Here is an 18,803-nt window from a genome sequence, read left to right on the forward strand (position 1 = left end):
CACATACATACCCACAGTCTGGCTGAAGCTCAGCTCCATTCGTAACTGAAACTCACGGTGAAAAATCACAGTGACACACACTTTATTTATCCGCATGATAAGTGGTATAGATTTTAGTGTTAGCTTATTGATGAACTGACTAAAAATGAGTTATTATGCACTTTGCCAATTGCCTGTTAAGCAGAAACTCCACTGCACTCAATCAGGCTATGGTCAAGAGCTGTGGCTTGATCAATGGATACTAAAATTGAGATTTGTCTTTAGAGTTGGGCCAAACCAACTGCTAACTGTAGAGAAAATATACTCATGTGCAGAGAAACCGACATAGAAAAACAGCTTACGCCTCCCCACTTTTTGTCAGCTACTTTCTGGAGTCAGAAACCAAATGTTATTTGTTGAAATATGTTATTCTTCAAAACATATACAAATAAATTGAAGCATTTTATATCAAAATGCCTAATCTCATGCATCAATGTAAATACAGTGCTTTAGAAAGTGTTTGGAAAAGACCTGGTAATTACTGTATAACTGACATCAAAATACTTCCCAGAAGAATTATGTTATATTATATATTTGTCTCCCCTTTCTATGACTGCTATAGCTACTTGCCCATGCTACTGTCCTACTACTATACTACCTTGCGGTGTGCAAACCAGCTTGCTTTGTTTGCTGTTCTGACCTACAATCCTCTGCATCATATCAACTGATCTGCTAAGAGAGAACAACCAGCTCTTGGATATACTGTTTAAGCAAAGGAAGTTCAAGGCACAATGTTGTGGGCAACCGTGGCTCAAGTGGTTAAGCGGGTTGGCCAATGATCCAAGGGTTGGCGGTTTGATCCCCGCGCTGCCACCAGTGTCATGGTTGTTGTGTCCTTGGGAAAGACACTTCACCCACCTTGCCTCGTGTGAATGTGTATGACTGCTGTATGTTTGAGGTGGTGGTCGGAGGGGACGTAGGCGCTGAATGGCAGCCACGCTTCCGTCAGTCTGCCCCAGGGCAGTTGTGGCTACTATGGTAGTTTACCACCACCAGTACTGTGTGTGAATGAATGGAACCTGGAACCCTGTAAAGCGTCTTTGAGTGCCTTGAAAAGCGCTATATAAATCCAATCCCAATTGTATGCATGAACATGTGACACTTTTTATGTGTGATATATAGCACAATAGCTGCTACTTGTTTTCCATAGCAAATTGCACTGAATTCATTTTATAATCTTAAGCCCCTATCTCACTGGGCTGCGACTGTTTGCGACAAGTTGGAGACTGCATTCGCAAACAAGTCTCTAAACTGTCTCCAAACGTTCGCGGAGGTCTCAATTTCCTCGCATGAGTCGCAGAGCCGCGCAGTCTTGTCGCATGAATTTTGAACATGTTCAAAAAAAGTGTGCGACAAATCAGTCTCAAAATAGTCTCAGAGTCGTCGCAGGTGTGTCGCACGCGTCGCAAACCCTTCTCAATTTAGTCTCCGCGAGTCAGAAAGTGCGAGAAGTGTGAGACAACTTTGCGAGGGTTTGGCGACATACCCCCTAAATTGCGACTGATTTGAGACAAAAAGGAGGCTGACATTCCGTTCGTGCGACACTCGCCAGACGTTCGTGAGACATAAATGCGACCTTCCGGCAAAGACATTCGCAAACGTGTCGTGAGGAACCAACTCAGTGAGACTGCAAGTGAAAATTGTCGCAAATTGGCACATTTGGTCGCAATTTTGTGTCTCCAACTGGTCGCAAACAGTCGCAGCCCAGTGAGATAGGGGCTTTACCGATCTACAGATTTGATTGCGGCTTGAAATGTTTTTGCATGCCTCATTACCAACCTGTTTTACATGAGGAAGGAAGCAATACTTTCCCTGGATATGGCTGAAAAGGTACATGAACCATTTTTTTTTTAAATTCTTGTCACTTTTAAGAGTTTTAGCCAGTTGGGCATGTTAAATAGTTGTGCCTAGGTTTGTCATATGCACTAAGGGGAAGTTACTTTATGTTGGCGCTACTTATTTATTGTGTATTCAATGCTGTGGGGATGCATTTGAAGCCTAACACTGTTCTCAACTCTAGCTACTTCATAACAATTCTGTATTTGCGTTGGGAAATGACCCACTCCTCCATAAAACTGCCAATCTCTTTAAAGGTGTGAATCCTTTATGAAATAAAGCATTTCTGGCTTTGAAAAAAAATATTTATTTGATGTAAAGATGTACTGCCTCATCAGATATTGAATTGACAAGATATCTTTTGATTTGTGATTGATTCCCCAGGTTACAAACCTTTTCTGGGCTAAACATATTTTTTGGCTACTGAAACAATAACATTCCCTTTGGGGATGAAATAAATAATCTTTCTAATCTAGCCTATAGCCTACGTTAGTAAAGGTTAAATTAAGGCTACCTTCTTACATACAATGTCTTGCATATGTTTATCTGGTATTAAAGCAAACACTGTATGTGAACCATGATTAGTCTACTTCATCGTGAGTAAAAAAAAAACATTTAGCACACAATAGCCTATGTGGAATCAATGGACGAATAAAAGAAGAGTTGTATTCACATTTGTTTTTGTGACGTCTGGACGTTACGTGTGAACGTTCAACCAGCGTCTTGCGTCACGGTCAGACACGTCTTCCGGTGGTCACGTAAGGTAGGCTTCAGGCATAAACAACGTGCGGCGATAGCACGAGTACTGTATCGGCCAGGGGTGGTGTGAACTTCAGACCTGTATGTTGTACACTAACCGCATGTTTCACCCCGGCCAACAGGTCGATTCTGTTCTGGCCGTGTGTTGTTTTTTCGCCATGTTTGCTCGAGCTGGATGTCTTCCCAGGGCGGCATGGACCGGCTGCCGAAGGTCATTCCCGCTCGATTGACTAAAATAATGTATAATTTGACGAATCAACAACAAACAATTGTATATGAAATCCATACCTGTTTGTTAAAACAATGTCACAACGTTGCTGGACGGCTGAGTTAATTCACTGTCGCATGCTTAGAAACGTTTAATAATTTCACATAATTTAGAGTTGAAACGGTCCAAAATGCCTTCCTCATGGACAAACACACATTACTTGTAACCTCTACGATGCAACATGGTCATAAGTAAAATTCGGCATGTATATGCACCATAATGACTCTATTATTATGTATTTATTTAGCATTTGCATGCCTGTTAGCGTTCCCGGCTACCTTCATGTTTTTCGTCAGGCGGCAGTAAAGCTATCGGAAACTTTTACATTTAACTGAAACAAATACTGACAGGTTTATCAAGTGTATGCCGAATAGCCAAGGAAGTGTTCACGTTTCATAAAACGTGTACTGCAATCTTTTACAAAGTTTTTTTCGTTAACTATTAAGCGCACCGTCTTAATATTGCCCGATGTTGAATGGAGTTTTGTTCCTCGCATACCCACATCAAATCAGTTAATTGTTGTCAGTGAATTGCACGTTTAGCCTACCTAATCCTGGATTACTTAGCACATAAACCTCACCTGAGTTGTAGAGCAGGCATCGCGGAGTAGAACAACGGTATTTAAAACGTGGTGTAATCAGAAGATAAAAGGAATAACAATGCGCATGTGTGTTTTCGAACCATTAGGCATCCTCCAGTTAGATATTATTTTGATGCTTATTGTTAGAATTCAGTTCGTCTCTTCCTATGATTTCTTCACGTTTCTAAGGTTGTTCCATGTTCCTTGTCATAGGATACTGTGTTGTGTGTTAATCATCAGTGTTTGCCAGTTAGATTTAAATTTACAACAGCATATTTAAATGCCCTAAAGAAAGTCTGTCCTTTGTCTTTTTCAGAATGGGTAATTTCACATCCTCCACTCCTGCTGGTCTAGGTGGCACAGCCTGTGCACAGTATGTCCAGGTAGGTACATTCTTACATATCTGTGACGTGCTACCTTATATTAACGCCTGCTTTTCATACATTTTAAATAATAAGGACTTAAATAAATTAGCCACCTTAGTTAAGGTTAGTCTTGGGCTAAATTGTAAATTAAATTGTTTTTTTTTTAATTTAATATCAGATTATTACATTATCTATACATGATTACTCTTTAGTACACGATACATCATTGCTTGAACTATTAAATAATTGAATTTTTGTGGAGCCTTGCAGTCTCCACTGTTATTTAAATTATTCAATCAATTGATTTTAGTAAAGGCTCTATTTTCATAATTAAATTGTTAAATATACCGGCACATACAATACATTTTAATATAGGCTAGGGCGTTGATACAATTGTTCATTGTTAATGGCCAATATGACATGTCCTCTCTTCTGCTGGGTTTGTACAGTTTTTTTTTCATTCTTATCAGGTTTTTTGCTGTTCTGTTTTGTTGCCCATGTTGTTGATGGTGCATTTTCTACATTGTGGATTATAAAGTTGTACCCTTCTAACTCTCTGTACACTTTTGAGTCAGACATATTTTATGACACATTTCAATCTCCGTATGTAAACCAACTGAAATATCCAAAGCTATGACGGGGCCCTGAAATATCCTAAATGTAGTGCAACGCAACACAGTTTCATAGACCCTCGCTTATTCGACAAGTCTTCATTTCCCATATGATGAGTTGAGGGTTCAAGTTTTAGAAAATGTATGTTTTAGACAGTAGTTTGATGGTAGAAGATGAATGTTTAACGTTATTTTCTTACATCCTCTACCACAGTTTACTAACAGACTAAAAATGTGTAAACATTTAAGACAAATGCAGTTATGCTTCCATTGGCCTTGGTTCAGCAACTCACTGGAAGCCCGGTATGTGTGGTTTAATATTGTTTTTACTTGACATTTCAGGAAATGGTGTCACAGAACTGTGTTGTGATATTTTCCAAGACCACCTGTCCTTATTGCAAAATGGCCAAGAATGTGTTCAATGAAATTGGTGCGACCTACAAAGTGATTGAACTAGATGAGCACAATGACGGGAGGAGAATGCAAGAAGCCTTAGCCCAGATTACAGGAGCCAGAACGGTAAGATCCTTATGTTGTGTTCTTTGATCCAAATTTAAAGTCACTTAACTCACAGTCTGTTATTTCAACATCTATTTAAAAATAATCAAAACATTATGGATTGACAATTTATTTGTTCTGGAAACTCTGTATTTAAGTTAAATGTAGGTTCACTTGATTAGTGTTTTTGTTAAAGTTTCTGCCAAGAATTACTCAAAGAAGTTGAATCTGAGTCCAGATAAAGTCCAGAGGAAGTTGCATCTTTTTACAGACTATACAGTCTTTGATGACTGTAAGAAAACATATGCATTGTAAATAACATTGTTAGTAAAGATAGTTTGAATATTTAATAACACCCACTTGCCGATATGAAATTGTCACAGAAATCATTACACAATTTACAATATTCAACTTTTTTTCAGAATTGTAAAATCTAATTGCTGCCATTTTATGGCTGGATGTAGTGGAACCTAGAGGGCTGTTTTGAAGTTATTAGGTGGCTCATGAAGCTCAAACTGTTTGAGATAAAACTCTCCACTTAGCACCCATTTAAAAATGACTCTTTCACACCAAGTTCTGATATAATTTGTGTGTTCAGGTGCCAAGAGTCTTCATTAATGGGAACTGCATCGGAGGCGGTTCTGATACCAAACAGCTTCATCAGCAGGGGAAGTTGGTGCCCCTTATCGAGCGCTGTGCTCCCTGCTGTGCTGCCACCAGCTCCGATGGCTCGGGCAGTGGACAGTTTGAGTCCGCTAAATGACTAACCGTTCTTGTGTTTTTTTTAAATCCTTTATTTATTAAGTGTTTGCCCGATCTCCTGCTACAACTTGTACATTGCTTTAGCACAGCTATTTTATTTATCTATCGAAGTGCATTGCATACTTGACGTAAGGCCATATACAGTTTAAGCCAGGAGTGTACAACATTATCATTATTAAAGCTGCCATCTTTAAAACAAAACCTGTGAATAGTGGAACTACTTCTCATTTATCTTCTGCATTTACAGTCTTTAAGCATCAGCAAACCGTGGAATTTATTGGTTTGTGAAGTATTGTCAGTTTTAACCAATACTCGTTTTCTTTTGACATTTAATTTTAGACTGAAAAAAATATAGTAATTTTGTATATGTTTTTTACCTGCTGTGGAAGCTTTTTCTATTTTGGTGTATTTGAGATTTTAGGAGTAGCTGTTTGTCTCTGTATTTCCATTTGCAGGTAGGTTGTTGGTTTGAATAGCCTAATGAATCATGATTATGCTGGAATTAACGTATCAACTGGCGAATATGTCACAAACCACTCACAACATTGAATGTGTATTTATAATTGACTGGCGCATGTTTAAAGTCAAAATCACTTTTAGACGTTGTTTAAAACCTTGAATGTGTTAATAAATATGAATGAAGGTCCACGTTCCCACGTCTTGCTTTGCGTTTTTACCTTTTTACCAAAGAGTGCTTCATTACACGACCCGCTCCTCTGAGGAGGGTGGCTTTTTGTTGTGGTTCAAAACAAAGCTATTCTTTAGTACTACGTTTTCACGTTTTCTCTGTTCTATGGTTTATACCTAAAAAAAATACATATCTTCATATCTATGTTCTCTGCCAGTGTGTGTAACAGTTGTGTTGCCTACCTACGGTGTACGCTATGAAATGAAACTTGCGCACCTACAGTGTACGTCATCACGCTGAGGTCACTAGCGCTTCAGTGAAATTAGCTTTGACTAGCGGGTGTAGTGCTAGGCTAGGACTTTCATCTCGTATGTGCACAGCAGGTCGAATAAAGAAAACAAAATAAAATAAGAAATGGCTGGAAGCGCAGGAGAGTGGTGTCTAATGGAGAGTGACCCCGGCGTCTTCACGGAGCTCATTAAAGGTTTTGGTGAGTGACTAACGTGGATAGTCGATAGAGCTAACTAGCTAGCTTCTCCAACGGTTATTTCTAAATAACTACTAACCCAATGCGTCTATCCTGTTGAAATCAGTGCATTTAGAGTCTTTGCACTCTCAACTCCCACCCTACCGTTGCAGTCTGCGTAAAGGGTACATTTACATAAAAGTGCAGTCATTTATATATAACTTAATTAGGAAAGCTAACTGGCTAGCATTACTCAGCGTTCAAAACAACGGCGCGTGAAAACAAATCCTCCCTCGCATGGTCATTTGTTGTGTTTTGCTTTAAGGAAAGAAGCTAGTGTATTTAATGTCTTGTATCTGTTTGGATTGGGTCGATTTTGCATAAATACTTATTTCTTCATTTGTGTGAATAGATGTTTGATTGCTCACCTTTGTTATGATGTACATGTGCACATTATCGGGTATAGCCTACATATCCCAAGAAGCAATCATCTTTTTCAATTAACATTATATATATTTTTTTTATACATTACGTTTCTTTTTTTCATGTTGCGCAGTTGAAGCCACCCCGAGACTGAATAATTTAATTGCCAATGACTCCTGCTGTAATTGTTGTGCAATATTGACAAGTCATGTTGATTATTGAATCTTGTCCTTTGTCAGGTTGCAAAGGCTCCCAGGTTGAAGAAATATGGAGTATGGAGCCGGAGAACTTTGAAAATTTGAAGTATGTTAATACTCACAGCTTCACTGTATTGCATGCTAAAGATAGGCCTATAACAATAAATGAATTAATCTGTTCATTCCAGACCAGTTCACGGATTGATTTTCCTGTTCAAGTGGCAGCCAGGTGAAGAGCCAGCAGGATCAATCGTTCAGGATTCGAGGCTTGACCAGCTCTTCTTTGCGAAACAGGTATGTTAAGTTACTTGCAGACGTGAAAATAGCAATCCATATTTCTGTACATTTTATTTTAAACCATGTATTTGTGTTTCCATTCATACAAATTAAAATCATCACCTTACTGCAGAAGTATTGTTCTGAAAAGTCATATTAAGGACAAACACATCTCTCTATTTTGACAGATAAACATACCACCACAAATTCTAGTGAGGTGGAAGGGATCATTGAGAGGAATAACTATTGTCTGACTCTATACTTTATTTGTTTATTTTAATGTTGCACACAGCTCATAAAGAAGTGTGAGGAACATCTGTCTGATTTCATCTGTCTGATTTGCAGTAAAAATCAATGATTGATAACATTTGTATCTGTTACAACTTGTTTTTAAATATCAAATCATTCAAGTTACAATGTGGTTGCTTTTGTATACATATGCACCAATAAGGGGTTGCTTTTATCAGTCCAGTCATTGTGTGTGTTTTATCTGTGTTTTTAGGTCATTAACAACGCCTGTGCCACCCAGGCGATAGTCAGCGTTCTGCTAAACTGCACCCATTCGGACATGCTGCTGGGAGACACGCTGACAGAGTTCAGAGAGTTTTCACAGAGTTTTGACGCTGCTGTACGTTGATGGTATTTTTAGCTTGAATCAAAAAAACAAAACTGTTGCTTTGGTTTTGTATGCAAAATATAAGGCTTGAAGCTTGGTTTAACAAAAAAAAAATACATGTAGGAATTACTGGCATACTACACTGTGTGCACAATTATTAGGCAAGTTGTATTTTTGAGGATTAATTTTATTATTGAACAACTAAAGTAAAAGTGAGGTTTTGTCTTTCTTACGAGAATATATATATATGTTTTGCTATTATTAGGCAACTATTAGTATGCAGAATTATTATGCAACTAAATAAAAAAAAGAACATTTTCCCATCTCACTTGTTTTTTTTCATCTGTTAAAGTGAGAATAATCAAACAACTCAAAATTTACAAATACAAATTTCCGACATGTCAAAAAAAAGTGACTAATATAGCCACCCATCTTTTCAATAACTGTCACAAGCCTTCCATTCATGGAGTCTGTCAGTTTCTTGATCTGTTGACGATCAACTTTTTGTGCAGCAGCAACCACAGCCTCCCAGACACTGTTCCGAGAGGTGTACTGATTTCCTTCACTGTAAATATCCCGTTTAAGCAGGGCCCACAGGTTCTCAATAGGGTTTAAGTCAGGTGAGGAAGGGGGTCATGTCATTATTTTTTCATCTTTAAGGCCTTTACTGGCTAGCCATGCAATTGAGTACTTTGATGCATGTGATGGAGCATTGTCCTGCATAAAAATCATGGTCTTCTTGGAAGATGCAGACTTTTTCCTGTACCACTGCTTGAAGAAAGTATCTTCTAGAAACTGGCAGTAGGTTTGGGAGTTGATTTTGAGGCCATCTTCAACCCGAAAAGGTCCAACTAGCTCATCTTTAGACCTTTTCATCTTTAGATGGGCTAGTTGGACCTTTTAGTTTTTTTATTTAGTTGCATAATAATTCTGCATACTAATAGTTGCCTAATAATAGCAAAACATATATATATTCTCGTAAGAAAGACAAAACCTTACTTTTACTTTCGTAAACATTCAGGTTTAGGTTCATTAACATTTTGGATTGACCGTGAGCACTGTTGTTGTTCAATATTAAAATTAATCCTCAAAAATACAACTTGCCTAATAATTGTGCACACAGTGTAGACAAAACTACTTTGTGTTATTTGTATTTACTTGTTTTAGTCTATACCGATTTAAGAGATGGCAACATCTAAAGGGAATATAAGCAGACATGATATAGAAGCAACAACTCACTCATTTATTTTTTGTACCTTTTTAATATTTAAATGCCTTTTGCGGATGTATGATTTTCATTGGAAAAAGGAAAACATAATGAACCCCCTCAATAACGCTGCTGCATCTTTAAGGGAAGGGTTACAGGTAGAAATATAATCATCAGTCTCCTTCTATCCTCAGATGAAAGGTTTGGCTCTTAGCAACTCTGAAGTGATCCGACAAGTTCATAACAGCTTTGCCAGGTAAGCTCCTGCTCATTTCATATCCAGATGGAAAAGCTATGTTTGATTGGATTCATGTTATTTTTAGCCCTTCATCCTAATTTGGTTTAAAAAGTGTTTGGCCCATAATGAACCGGAGACTAGTTCATCTGTTGGTCCACTCCCCCACACATATGTCAGGGACAATCATGTATTGACTGAATATAGACTAAATATCTGAAATTGTTTTCATGATGCATGATTATTATCTTTGATTCGGATATTACAATTAGGTATTTTTTGTTTTTGCAGACAGCAAATGTTCGAATTTGATGCAAAGTCGTCAGCAAAGGACGAGGATGCCTTTCACTTTGTGAGCTATGTTCCTGTAAACGGCAGACTATACGAGCTGGATGGACTTCGCGAGGGACCAATTGATTTGGGTTAGCAGAAAAATATGATCTGTTATTTCTTTTTTATTGCTTTATGTTTTAAAGTCCCTTGGTTTGAGGTCTTGCTGTGCACCGCTGAATTTTCACTTGCCCATTTCCTCTAAAACTGTCTGTATTATGATGATGTACAGTAGGTGCTAAAAGTTACTGTGTACACAGACACCTGCAGTATTATTAAATCTCATCTGCTCTTCCCACCAGGTGTATGCAACCAGGACGACTGGATCAGTGCAGTCCGCCCAGTGATCGAGAAAAGAATACAGAAGTGAATATCTTTCTACATTTATTTTGGATAGACTTTAGTTCAGGGGTCTCCAACAGGTCGATCGCGAGCTACCGGTAGCTCGCGGGCGGGTTTTCAGTAGCTCGCCTGATAGGTTGACCGACTTGTAAAAAAAAAAAAAAAAAAAAATATATATATATTTTTTTTTTTTTTTTTACAAGTTAAAAATCTGATGAAGGTAAATGCACCTCTTCCCATGGTCAAAACTTTGCGATTTGCGGTAAATAAATGTTCACATGTGTCTCAAAGCGTTTCTCTATCAGCTGGTGTGTGTGCTGCTCTGCGGCTCTGCATGCGGCCATGCATAACTACGGCATGCACTGTCTTTGACCTTTGCATAAATGTATTTAATCATTTTAAGGGGAAAACACATTGTATTTAGTTATTTGTAAAACAGCTTGCTATAGTAGCCATACAAGATGTATTTTCTGAATTTCAATGCTGCTTTATTTGTGCGTTTTAAATTGGGAAATACATGTTCCAAAACGACCAATAACCTCTGTATTTAAAAAGAAATCAAGCAAGTAGGCTAATAATAACCATTAATGAATTATAAGCTATCGCATCACAGTAGGCCTAATTGTCCACAATAATCTCACAACAGCCCCCATCCAAAAAGGAACTTTAAAAATGTACAACTGTAAGGTCAGTTGTCTGTTTTATTCAAATAAGCAGTTGTTTATTTCTGTAGTGCGTATTGGCATCTTTGAGCAAAATAGAGAGAGAGATCAGGGGCCCATCATGAACCAGTAAAGAAAAAGGAAAAAAAATCACATTATTTTTGGCCTACGAAGATCAAGGGGCCTATCATTCACCAGTACATTTTTGTTATTTTTGTTTAAATAACATTGTTCGGGGCAACGCAGATCAAGGGCCTATATTGAGATGAGCCATTAAAAACAAAACAAAGAGTCCAAAGAGAGAAGTAGCTTTGGGATAAGGGATTTAAAAAAAAAATTAGAATGCTGACTGACTGGATTTTTTAAACCTGTATATTTTTGTTTCTGCTTTTTGGTATTTCTGTGTCTCCAAATTATTCCAGAAAATAGCTCACATAGGACACAGTTGATTTAGCCTTAGTTTTCTTCTCAAAGTGCACCAGATTGATGCATTTTACTTTAAAAGGTTCAAATTTTTCTTCCGGGGGGGCATGCCCCCGGACCCCCCTAGAAAGTCCTGGGTCCCCACCGCTGTCTCTTCAATAACTTGGAAAAACACAGTAACCAACCATGTGTGTTTGGTTATTAAAAGTCACTTGACCAGGAGGGGGTTTAAGTACATGTTACCTTAAGTGATTTTGTATTTCATCAATAGAGATATTGTGGTGTAGACTAACATGGCTTTAACGCATCTGTATTGTAAGACCGCCGCCCGGGGGGGCCTACAAAACCTCTCAGCCCCAGGGCCTAGTGGCAGGTAAAAGCAGCCCTGCCTGGGTGGTGACCACCTTGACTAAGACATTTCCTGGGGAAACACTGTTGCGTCACAATAAGAAGTGTAATACAGACATTGATGTCAATTTTCACTGATATGTGGCCCACAAAAAGTGTAAAGTAATGTGTTCTTGGACCTTTGATGGGAAATTATTTATGATAAGCATTGGGTATTGCAATTTCACACGTGTACAAACAGAAGCTTAATTCATTTGATGTGTGCTATGTAAATAAATATAAGCGATTTGATACAAGTAGCTCTTGGCCACTTTAATTTTTTCAAAGTAGCTCTCAGTTGAAAAAAGGTTGGAGACCCCTGCTTTAGTTTAATCCAATTGTCTTCTACGTGAAACTTTAAATCTGCAATTTTGCGTCTTTCACTTTTTTTTAATTAATGAACTATGATCCGAAACATTGTGAGGAATATGTGTAGTAATGATTTTGCAGATCCATCTCATCCAATTTCTTGGCATTTTTCACAGTGTACAAATCTAGAAAGCAACAATAGTATACTCTAAGTATAACCTGACAATTACTGTGCTACCTTCACTTACTTGACAGTGTATAATTTTGTACTTCATGAAATTGTATTCCCCCCTTCAGGTACAGTGAAGGAGAGATCAGATTCAACCTAATGGCCATCGTGTCAGACAGAAAGATGATATACGAGAGAAAAATTGCAGAGCTCCAGACCCAGCTTACCGAGGTGAGTGGCAGCAAATGAGCTGAATCCAGTGTAGACTTGACAAAGAGTAATGTATTCTTTTACTGTCTCCCTGCAAGGCCACATGGGTAAAATGCATCAGTTTTCAGCTTTCAATTGCTTTTGGACTACATCCACTAATATGGATAGTACTGTATGTCACGTTTATTTGCCCACCACACAGGGTGTGTAGGATACAACTGCTCCAGTTTCTATGAATACTATGCTGATTTTGAAATGTACAATCAATTTGAAACGTTCACAAAATCGGATGCCGGAAATGATGGGAAAGCTCTCTAGACCATAAACATAGATAGAAATACATATTTATATTTATGGACCATAAAGAGCACCATTTTTAGCAGAGAGTGTTGAGCATGGTGTCGAGCAGTCAACAAGGGTTGATGCATGTGAGTACTCGCTGAACGAAACAAACAAACACATTAAAACAATGGCTCGCTGTTGTTAGCTGTTTGTGCTTCCGGGCTTCACTGATTCGCTAGCCATCCACCAATCAAATTGCTCCAACTGAAAGACTCCCCCCCCGCCGATTGAACATGTTCATTCGGCTCAAAAGAAGCCCGACGACATCTACGACGACCGATTTCACGGCACACACCAAACAGATTCGTGTCCCCGCCCCCTCCACACTCTCCGACGGCGATTATCGGGCCGTTGTGTCCGGGCCTTTAAGATCACATCCGCATGAAGGCAGCAAGGTGAATTGTTACCACTGGAGGTCAGCAAAGGCACTTCTGGAAAAAAAAACCCATTTAAACATTACTGTTGTTCCATTCAGTTATAACTAATTTGATGTAAAAACAATACAATTTGTGCAATTAAGAAAAGGCAATAATATAAGAGAACACCAATTTTAAATGTACTAAACGTGAGCAGTGGGAATTGAAAAACTCAAATAATAGAGGTATAGGCTCTACAATAAAAGTGTGTTTTTATACACTGCCCAGCCAAAAAAAAGTAATATACTCAAATATTTTGTTGGACCATCTTTAGCTTTGATCACAGCACATATTCGCCGTAGCACATTTTGATGAGCTTTTTTTTTGGCACATAAGGTTGCTGAACCTAGACCTGACCAACTGAAACAACCCCAGATCATACTGCACACTGCAGGCCAACAGACTCTTACAGAAGGAACTAGGCATGATGGGAGCATCACTTCATCCACATCTCTTCTTACCCTGATGAACCCATCACTCTGGAACAAGGTCAATCTGGTCTCATCAGACCACACAACCCTTTTCCATTGCTCCGGAGTCCAATTTTTATGATCCCTAGCAAATTGAAGCATTTTTTCCTGATAAGCCTCACTTAGAAGTAGGGTTGGGTATCGGTTGGGTTTTTTCCGATACCGGTTACTACTCGGTACTTTTGAAACGGTTCCGGTGCTTAAACGGTACTTTAACCGGTACTTTAAAGCCTCAAATTGCACACACTTTGTCAAAAAATAATGCCTTTTATATCCAGTGCCAAATTTAACACAATTAACTTTAACAATATCATTAAGAGTAACTTACAAATAAACTATTTAAAAATTTAAATAAAATAAAATTCACACAATTGACATAGTACAATACTGTTTCAAACAATATAATAATGGAGATTAATTTGGAGACTACCAGGTAATCTAATCTCCATCTCAGCTAAAAGTAATAATTTTGATAAGAAAGAGACCAATGGACCTGAACAATACAACAACTTAAAAATTAAAATAGATACACATATAAAACACCCATATGAAATTAAATGCAGTATTGGATTTACAGTAAGGGAATAAGTACACCCAATGAGAACCACAGACTGAAAACAGTCAAGGAAGAGCGTTAGCCTTTTGGAATATTAACAGTGCTCATTTGCATTTAACTTGAACCAAAATTCAACTGACATAAAAAATACAAAGAAGTCTTCTGTAAAGATAAGACCACACCTATTAACCTTGTCAAATTAACCATTTTTGTGCCGATGCCGATATGCGTCAAAATGCTGAATATCGGCGCCGATAATCGGTCGAACCCTAATAATTTCACCCTTCTGAAACGAGTGTTGGTTGTTTAAGAAATAAGAAGCTATTCACTGCATCAGTTATGGTTAAATAACTTGTTCTTCCAATTTAAACATATTAATCACTGCAGTTTTTGACCGATGGAGGGCTCTTGCCTATTTGCTTAGTAAAATCCAGGTGGCAACTTTTTTGTCCGGGCAGTGTATTTGACTTTAAAGAGATGAACCGATATATTTTTCAGGCAGGTCATTACAGAGCCTCTGGGCCCCGGACTGCAAATGCTCTGTGCCCTTGAGTTTTCCCATTATCCTCATCCAGACCTTGCAGAGGTGTAAGACACCCTGCAAATAAATCGGTATAGGAAGGGATTATGTGAGTTGCAAGAGTTTAACGTGCACAGTAATCCTCATCACCAACTGTCCCATCATCAGAGAGCTGATCTTTCCATCCACATTAGACTTTAGACTTCATCGCCCCAAGGGGAAATTCTTTTTCACTTCACAGTACAGTTATGGGCCACACGCCAATAGACAGATGGACAACAAACACAACTAGATAACATGAAGACAGAATATATGAAACACAGTCGGACTGGGGTGTATTTTTATCTTGGCCTTTTGTTTAGTGCTGGTATAGCTGCAGGCACCGGGCTTTTGACACAGCGAGTCCTCCTGCACAACAGGGACCTGTACCTCCGTCCAGAGGGCATATTGGTGAAGTCATATTGAAAACATGTTTCCCTGCTGCTTCTGTTCCCAGGATGAGCCAATGGACACAGACCAGAGCAGCACATTCCTTAGCTCCATCCAGTCAGAGATCGCCAAGTACCAGCTCCTTATTGACGAGGAAAATCAGAAACTTAAAAGATATAAGGTGGGTTTGTCCTCACCGCTATATTCCCCTTCGATTACATGCTGTTCTTTATGGGACATTTACGTGGCTATTTTACATACAGGGAGTTGAGCCATAAAGCTTCAGTATGACTTTTCTTTCTTGTGAAAAATACCTCCCTGAGTAACAATGAGTCCTTTATAAACTGTTTATCACAGTATTTTTATCCACTTCTGAATGAACTGTATCCATGGAGATCCTGTCCATTTCCCTCATACACATCAGTCGTGCTGTTTTCTTACTGGTTGGATTTTTATGTTTTCTCGCAGATTGAAAACATTCGAAGAAAGCACAACTACCTTCCTTTCATCATGGAGCTATTGAAGACACTGGCAGAGTACCAGCAGTTAATACCCTTGGTTGAGAAGGTATTTCTTTTTCTTTTTTTTCTGTGGTTTTCCACAACATTATTTACTTTCAGTGCATTTGTGTCTGAGAAGAATTAAGTCCCCTTTTACATTTTGAAACATTGTTTGACTGGTTCATAATGCTGTAGGGATGTTTTAATTAACTAGTTATAAATGTATGCAGAGTCTGTCCATATTTTGCGAATAGAGGTATGAAAACAGTATTCTTTCATAATTCCGGTGTAAATTCTTGACACCTATACAAATATAAATGCATCTTTTTTGTTTTCCTTCTTACCAGGCAAAGGAGAAACAGAGTGCCAAAAAAGCCCAGGAAGCCAAGTGAACAACACACACACACTTCACCAGAGCCTTCATCAAAGCCTCTAATTACACACACACACACACGTCCAGAATCCTACAGTCACTCTTTCGTAATAGCCACACACAGATACATCATCTGTCATATTCACATTCATGACCATGGAGGGTCTGCAGCACTTCCTCACTGTGGCATACCGTGAACCATTTAGACATTGAGAACTGCACTGCAGGTATAGCAGAGAGACTGTCCGACAAAATGCTCTCTCCATGTGTGTCCATCAGCTCTAATGCATGATTGAAGGAAAGATGTGTTCAAATAATGTTCTGTCTTATTTTCATAATAAAATGTCTAGATGTTGGTGAATTGGTGTTTTCAAGGACGGATTTTCAAAACAAACTGAATGTTTTTTGTTTTTTTTATATCAGTCAAATACATACTTGTTCTGATAATTTATTTTGAATAAATAGGACAACAATTTGAAGGGAAAAAATATATATATACATAACGCAGGGTGATTAATTTCTGGAATTATCAGCGTTAATTTTTTTAATGCATTTAACGCATGTGCAGAATGATCCGCCCCGTGCATCCCACCCGCTCTTTACTACAGTCACTGTAACGTTGTGGCTGACCCAGGATCAGTAGCTGCGGGCAGCCAAACATAGCAGTTAGCCTGTGCCATGTTTTAAACTGCTAACGGCCACGTCTGTGTCGGGGGCATAGATAGTATATAAAAATAACTGCCGCGGGTGGCAGTTGATGTCGGGAGCAACAGGAGGAGAAACATTGTCCGCTCTGTTCAGAGCCCGCAAACCTAGGATGTGGTCACACACACACACACACCGCGGACTGTAATCAAGTTGTATTCAAGAATGCACAACCTATAGATTCACCAAATAAATGACATTCTATAGCCTATCCTATATTTGCTCAAAGACATAGTAAAGAGACAGACCAATTGTTGAAAAACTAAAAAAAACATAATTTGGATTTTCTATTAATAAACATAGACTACTAATTTTAAATGTACATATCCACCTTCTGTCATTTATCTTTCCGTTCATACAACAATATACTGTACGGAGAAAATTCTAATTTTTCGGGCATATTTCGAATGGTAAAATTAATCGTGATTAATCCACAGAATCCTGTGATTAATCTGATTAAAAATGTTAATCGTTTGACAGCCCTAACATATATATACACACAAACGTTCAATATGAAAGGATTCATGGATGCAGTGTTAAACAATACTGAAAACAATAATGACAAAAGAATAAAAGTTGCATTAAAGTAGACTTAAAGCTTACATTCAGCAAAGACCAAGAGGAGATAACCGATTCACAGACAGAGCCAGGCAAAATTCAACTTATTTTAATCTTTAATTAATATTACATTTGTTTTATCCAAATAGTCACCCACTGAGACAAAGACACTAAGTCAGATTTAGTTGTAGATCTTTGCTCCCACCTAGTGGTTAATACGAGGAAAAAGTAATGATTATATTTACAGTACATATAAAAGCCTTAAACCTATTTTAGTCTTGTGTAAAATAAATTAGTGAAGCTGCAGTGTATGTTTAGCAAGATGAATATCAAACCTTTTAAAGCGAAATCAGTGTTGTCTGTGTTCAGTGGTTTGTCCAGATGAGCACACTCTGACAAACCGCAAAGTCCTTATAAGTGCATCATTAAGAACCACTGGTACAAATTTAGTGACTTGTGTGTTTTTTGGAAAGCTTCCCGTAACAGTCTGTTGATGTTTTCAACATGATGGGAGTCTGTGGTGACCTCTGTGATGTTGTCCTGTAAATCAACTTCTGCTTCATACTACACAAAAACAATTCTCAGCTGACTTACGCGTTGTGCTCGAACACAAGGTTTGTCTGAAGTCCTGCGTAGTGTGACGTTCATATCAGCAGTCTGCCAAAGTAGAACGTGGCCCTGGTCTATTTTTAACTCCATTGTTTACTTACACACCTTAAGCACCCGTTGGATCTGATCCAAGAAGTATGTTGCCAAGATAGTTAATGGTAACACAATGAAGACCCACAGGTTTTACTAGCGGCTCACAGCGAGAGAACATTGTGTCTGCTTTATTATCCTCACTTGATGAGCAAACAAAATGTTTCCATGGTGACAATGTCCTCATGGTTGCATGGTGCTTATGAATACCTTTACTACCTCACTGAGCATGTCGTCATACAGTATTTATCCTGTTGTCTTTTCAATATTTTAATAATTTACTCTTTTGTCTGAGCATAGGATGTATGGTGTTGTATGCCACAAAAATAATTAAGTGTTAAAAATAGCCAAAGACTGCTGTGTAACGGAATGTGTGCTGCGCAGGCCGACTTTGAAGGTCAGACACAGTTTATTTGTACAACCCATTATCACATACAGTGTCTCAAGGGGCCTTATAGGCCCATAAAAGCAGCGGCTGCATACCCAGACATGGCTAAAAGTCCTTGATAAATAACATAAGCACTATGGCTCATTGGTTCTTTTTCGTTAGTCTTTTCAATTGTCAGGAAAAGAACCCAAGATGGACTGAAATTTCTTGTTTTTTTGTTTGACCAACAGTCCTAACCCCCCCAAAGTA

The 18,803-nt window shown here is 38.4% G+C and overlaps 2 protein-coding genes across 2 annotated transcripts; both read left to right on the forward strand.

Moving 5' to 3' along the window:
• The first annotated feature begins 2,711 nt into the window (after positions 1-2,711).
• glrx2 (glutaredoxin 2) lies at positions 2,712-6,367 on the forward strand. Its single transcript, XM_080032997.1, has 4 exons — positions 2,712-2,845; positions 3,799-3,865; positions 4,801-4,977; positions 5,555-6,367. The coding sequence occupies exons 1-4, from the start codon at positions 2,718-2,720 to the stop codon at positions 5,717-5,719; spliced, it is 537 nt and encodes a 178-aa protein (XP_079889123.1). The 5' UTR covers positions 2,712-2,717; the 3' UTR covers positions 5,720-6,367.
• Positions 6,368-6,660: 293 nt separating this feature from the next.
• On the forward strand, positions 6,661-16,548 carry uchl5 (ubiquitin carboxyl-terminal hydrolase L5). The gene is made up of 11 exons (XM_080032431.1): positions 6,661-6,836; positions 7,475-7,538; positions 7,621-7,726; positions 8,211-8,336; positions 9,726-9,787; positions 10,058-10,188; positions 10,399-10,462; positions 12,517-12,619; positions 15,399-15,512; positions 15,800-15,898; positions 16,179-16,548. Exons 1-11 carry the CDS (start codon positions 6,761-6,763, stop codon positions 16,221-16,223), a joined length of 990 nt encoding a protein of 329 aa, XP_079888557.1. The 5' UTR covers positions 6,661-6,760; the 3' UTR covers positions 16,224-16,548.
• Positions 16,549-18,803: the final 2,255 nt, after the last annotated feature.

Source organism: Ammodytes marinus (genome assembly GCF_949987685.1).
Source record: "Ammodytes marinus genome assembly, chromosome: 8".
NCBI lineage: Eukaryota > Metazoa > Chordata > Actinopteri > Uranoscopiformes > Ammodytidae > Ammodytes > Ammodytes marinus.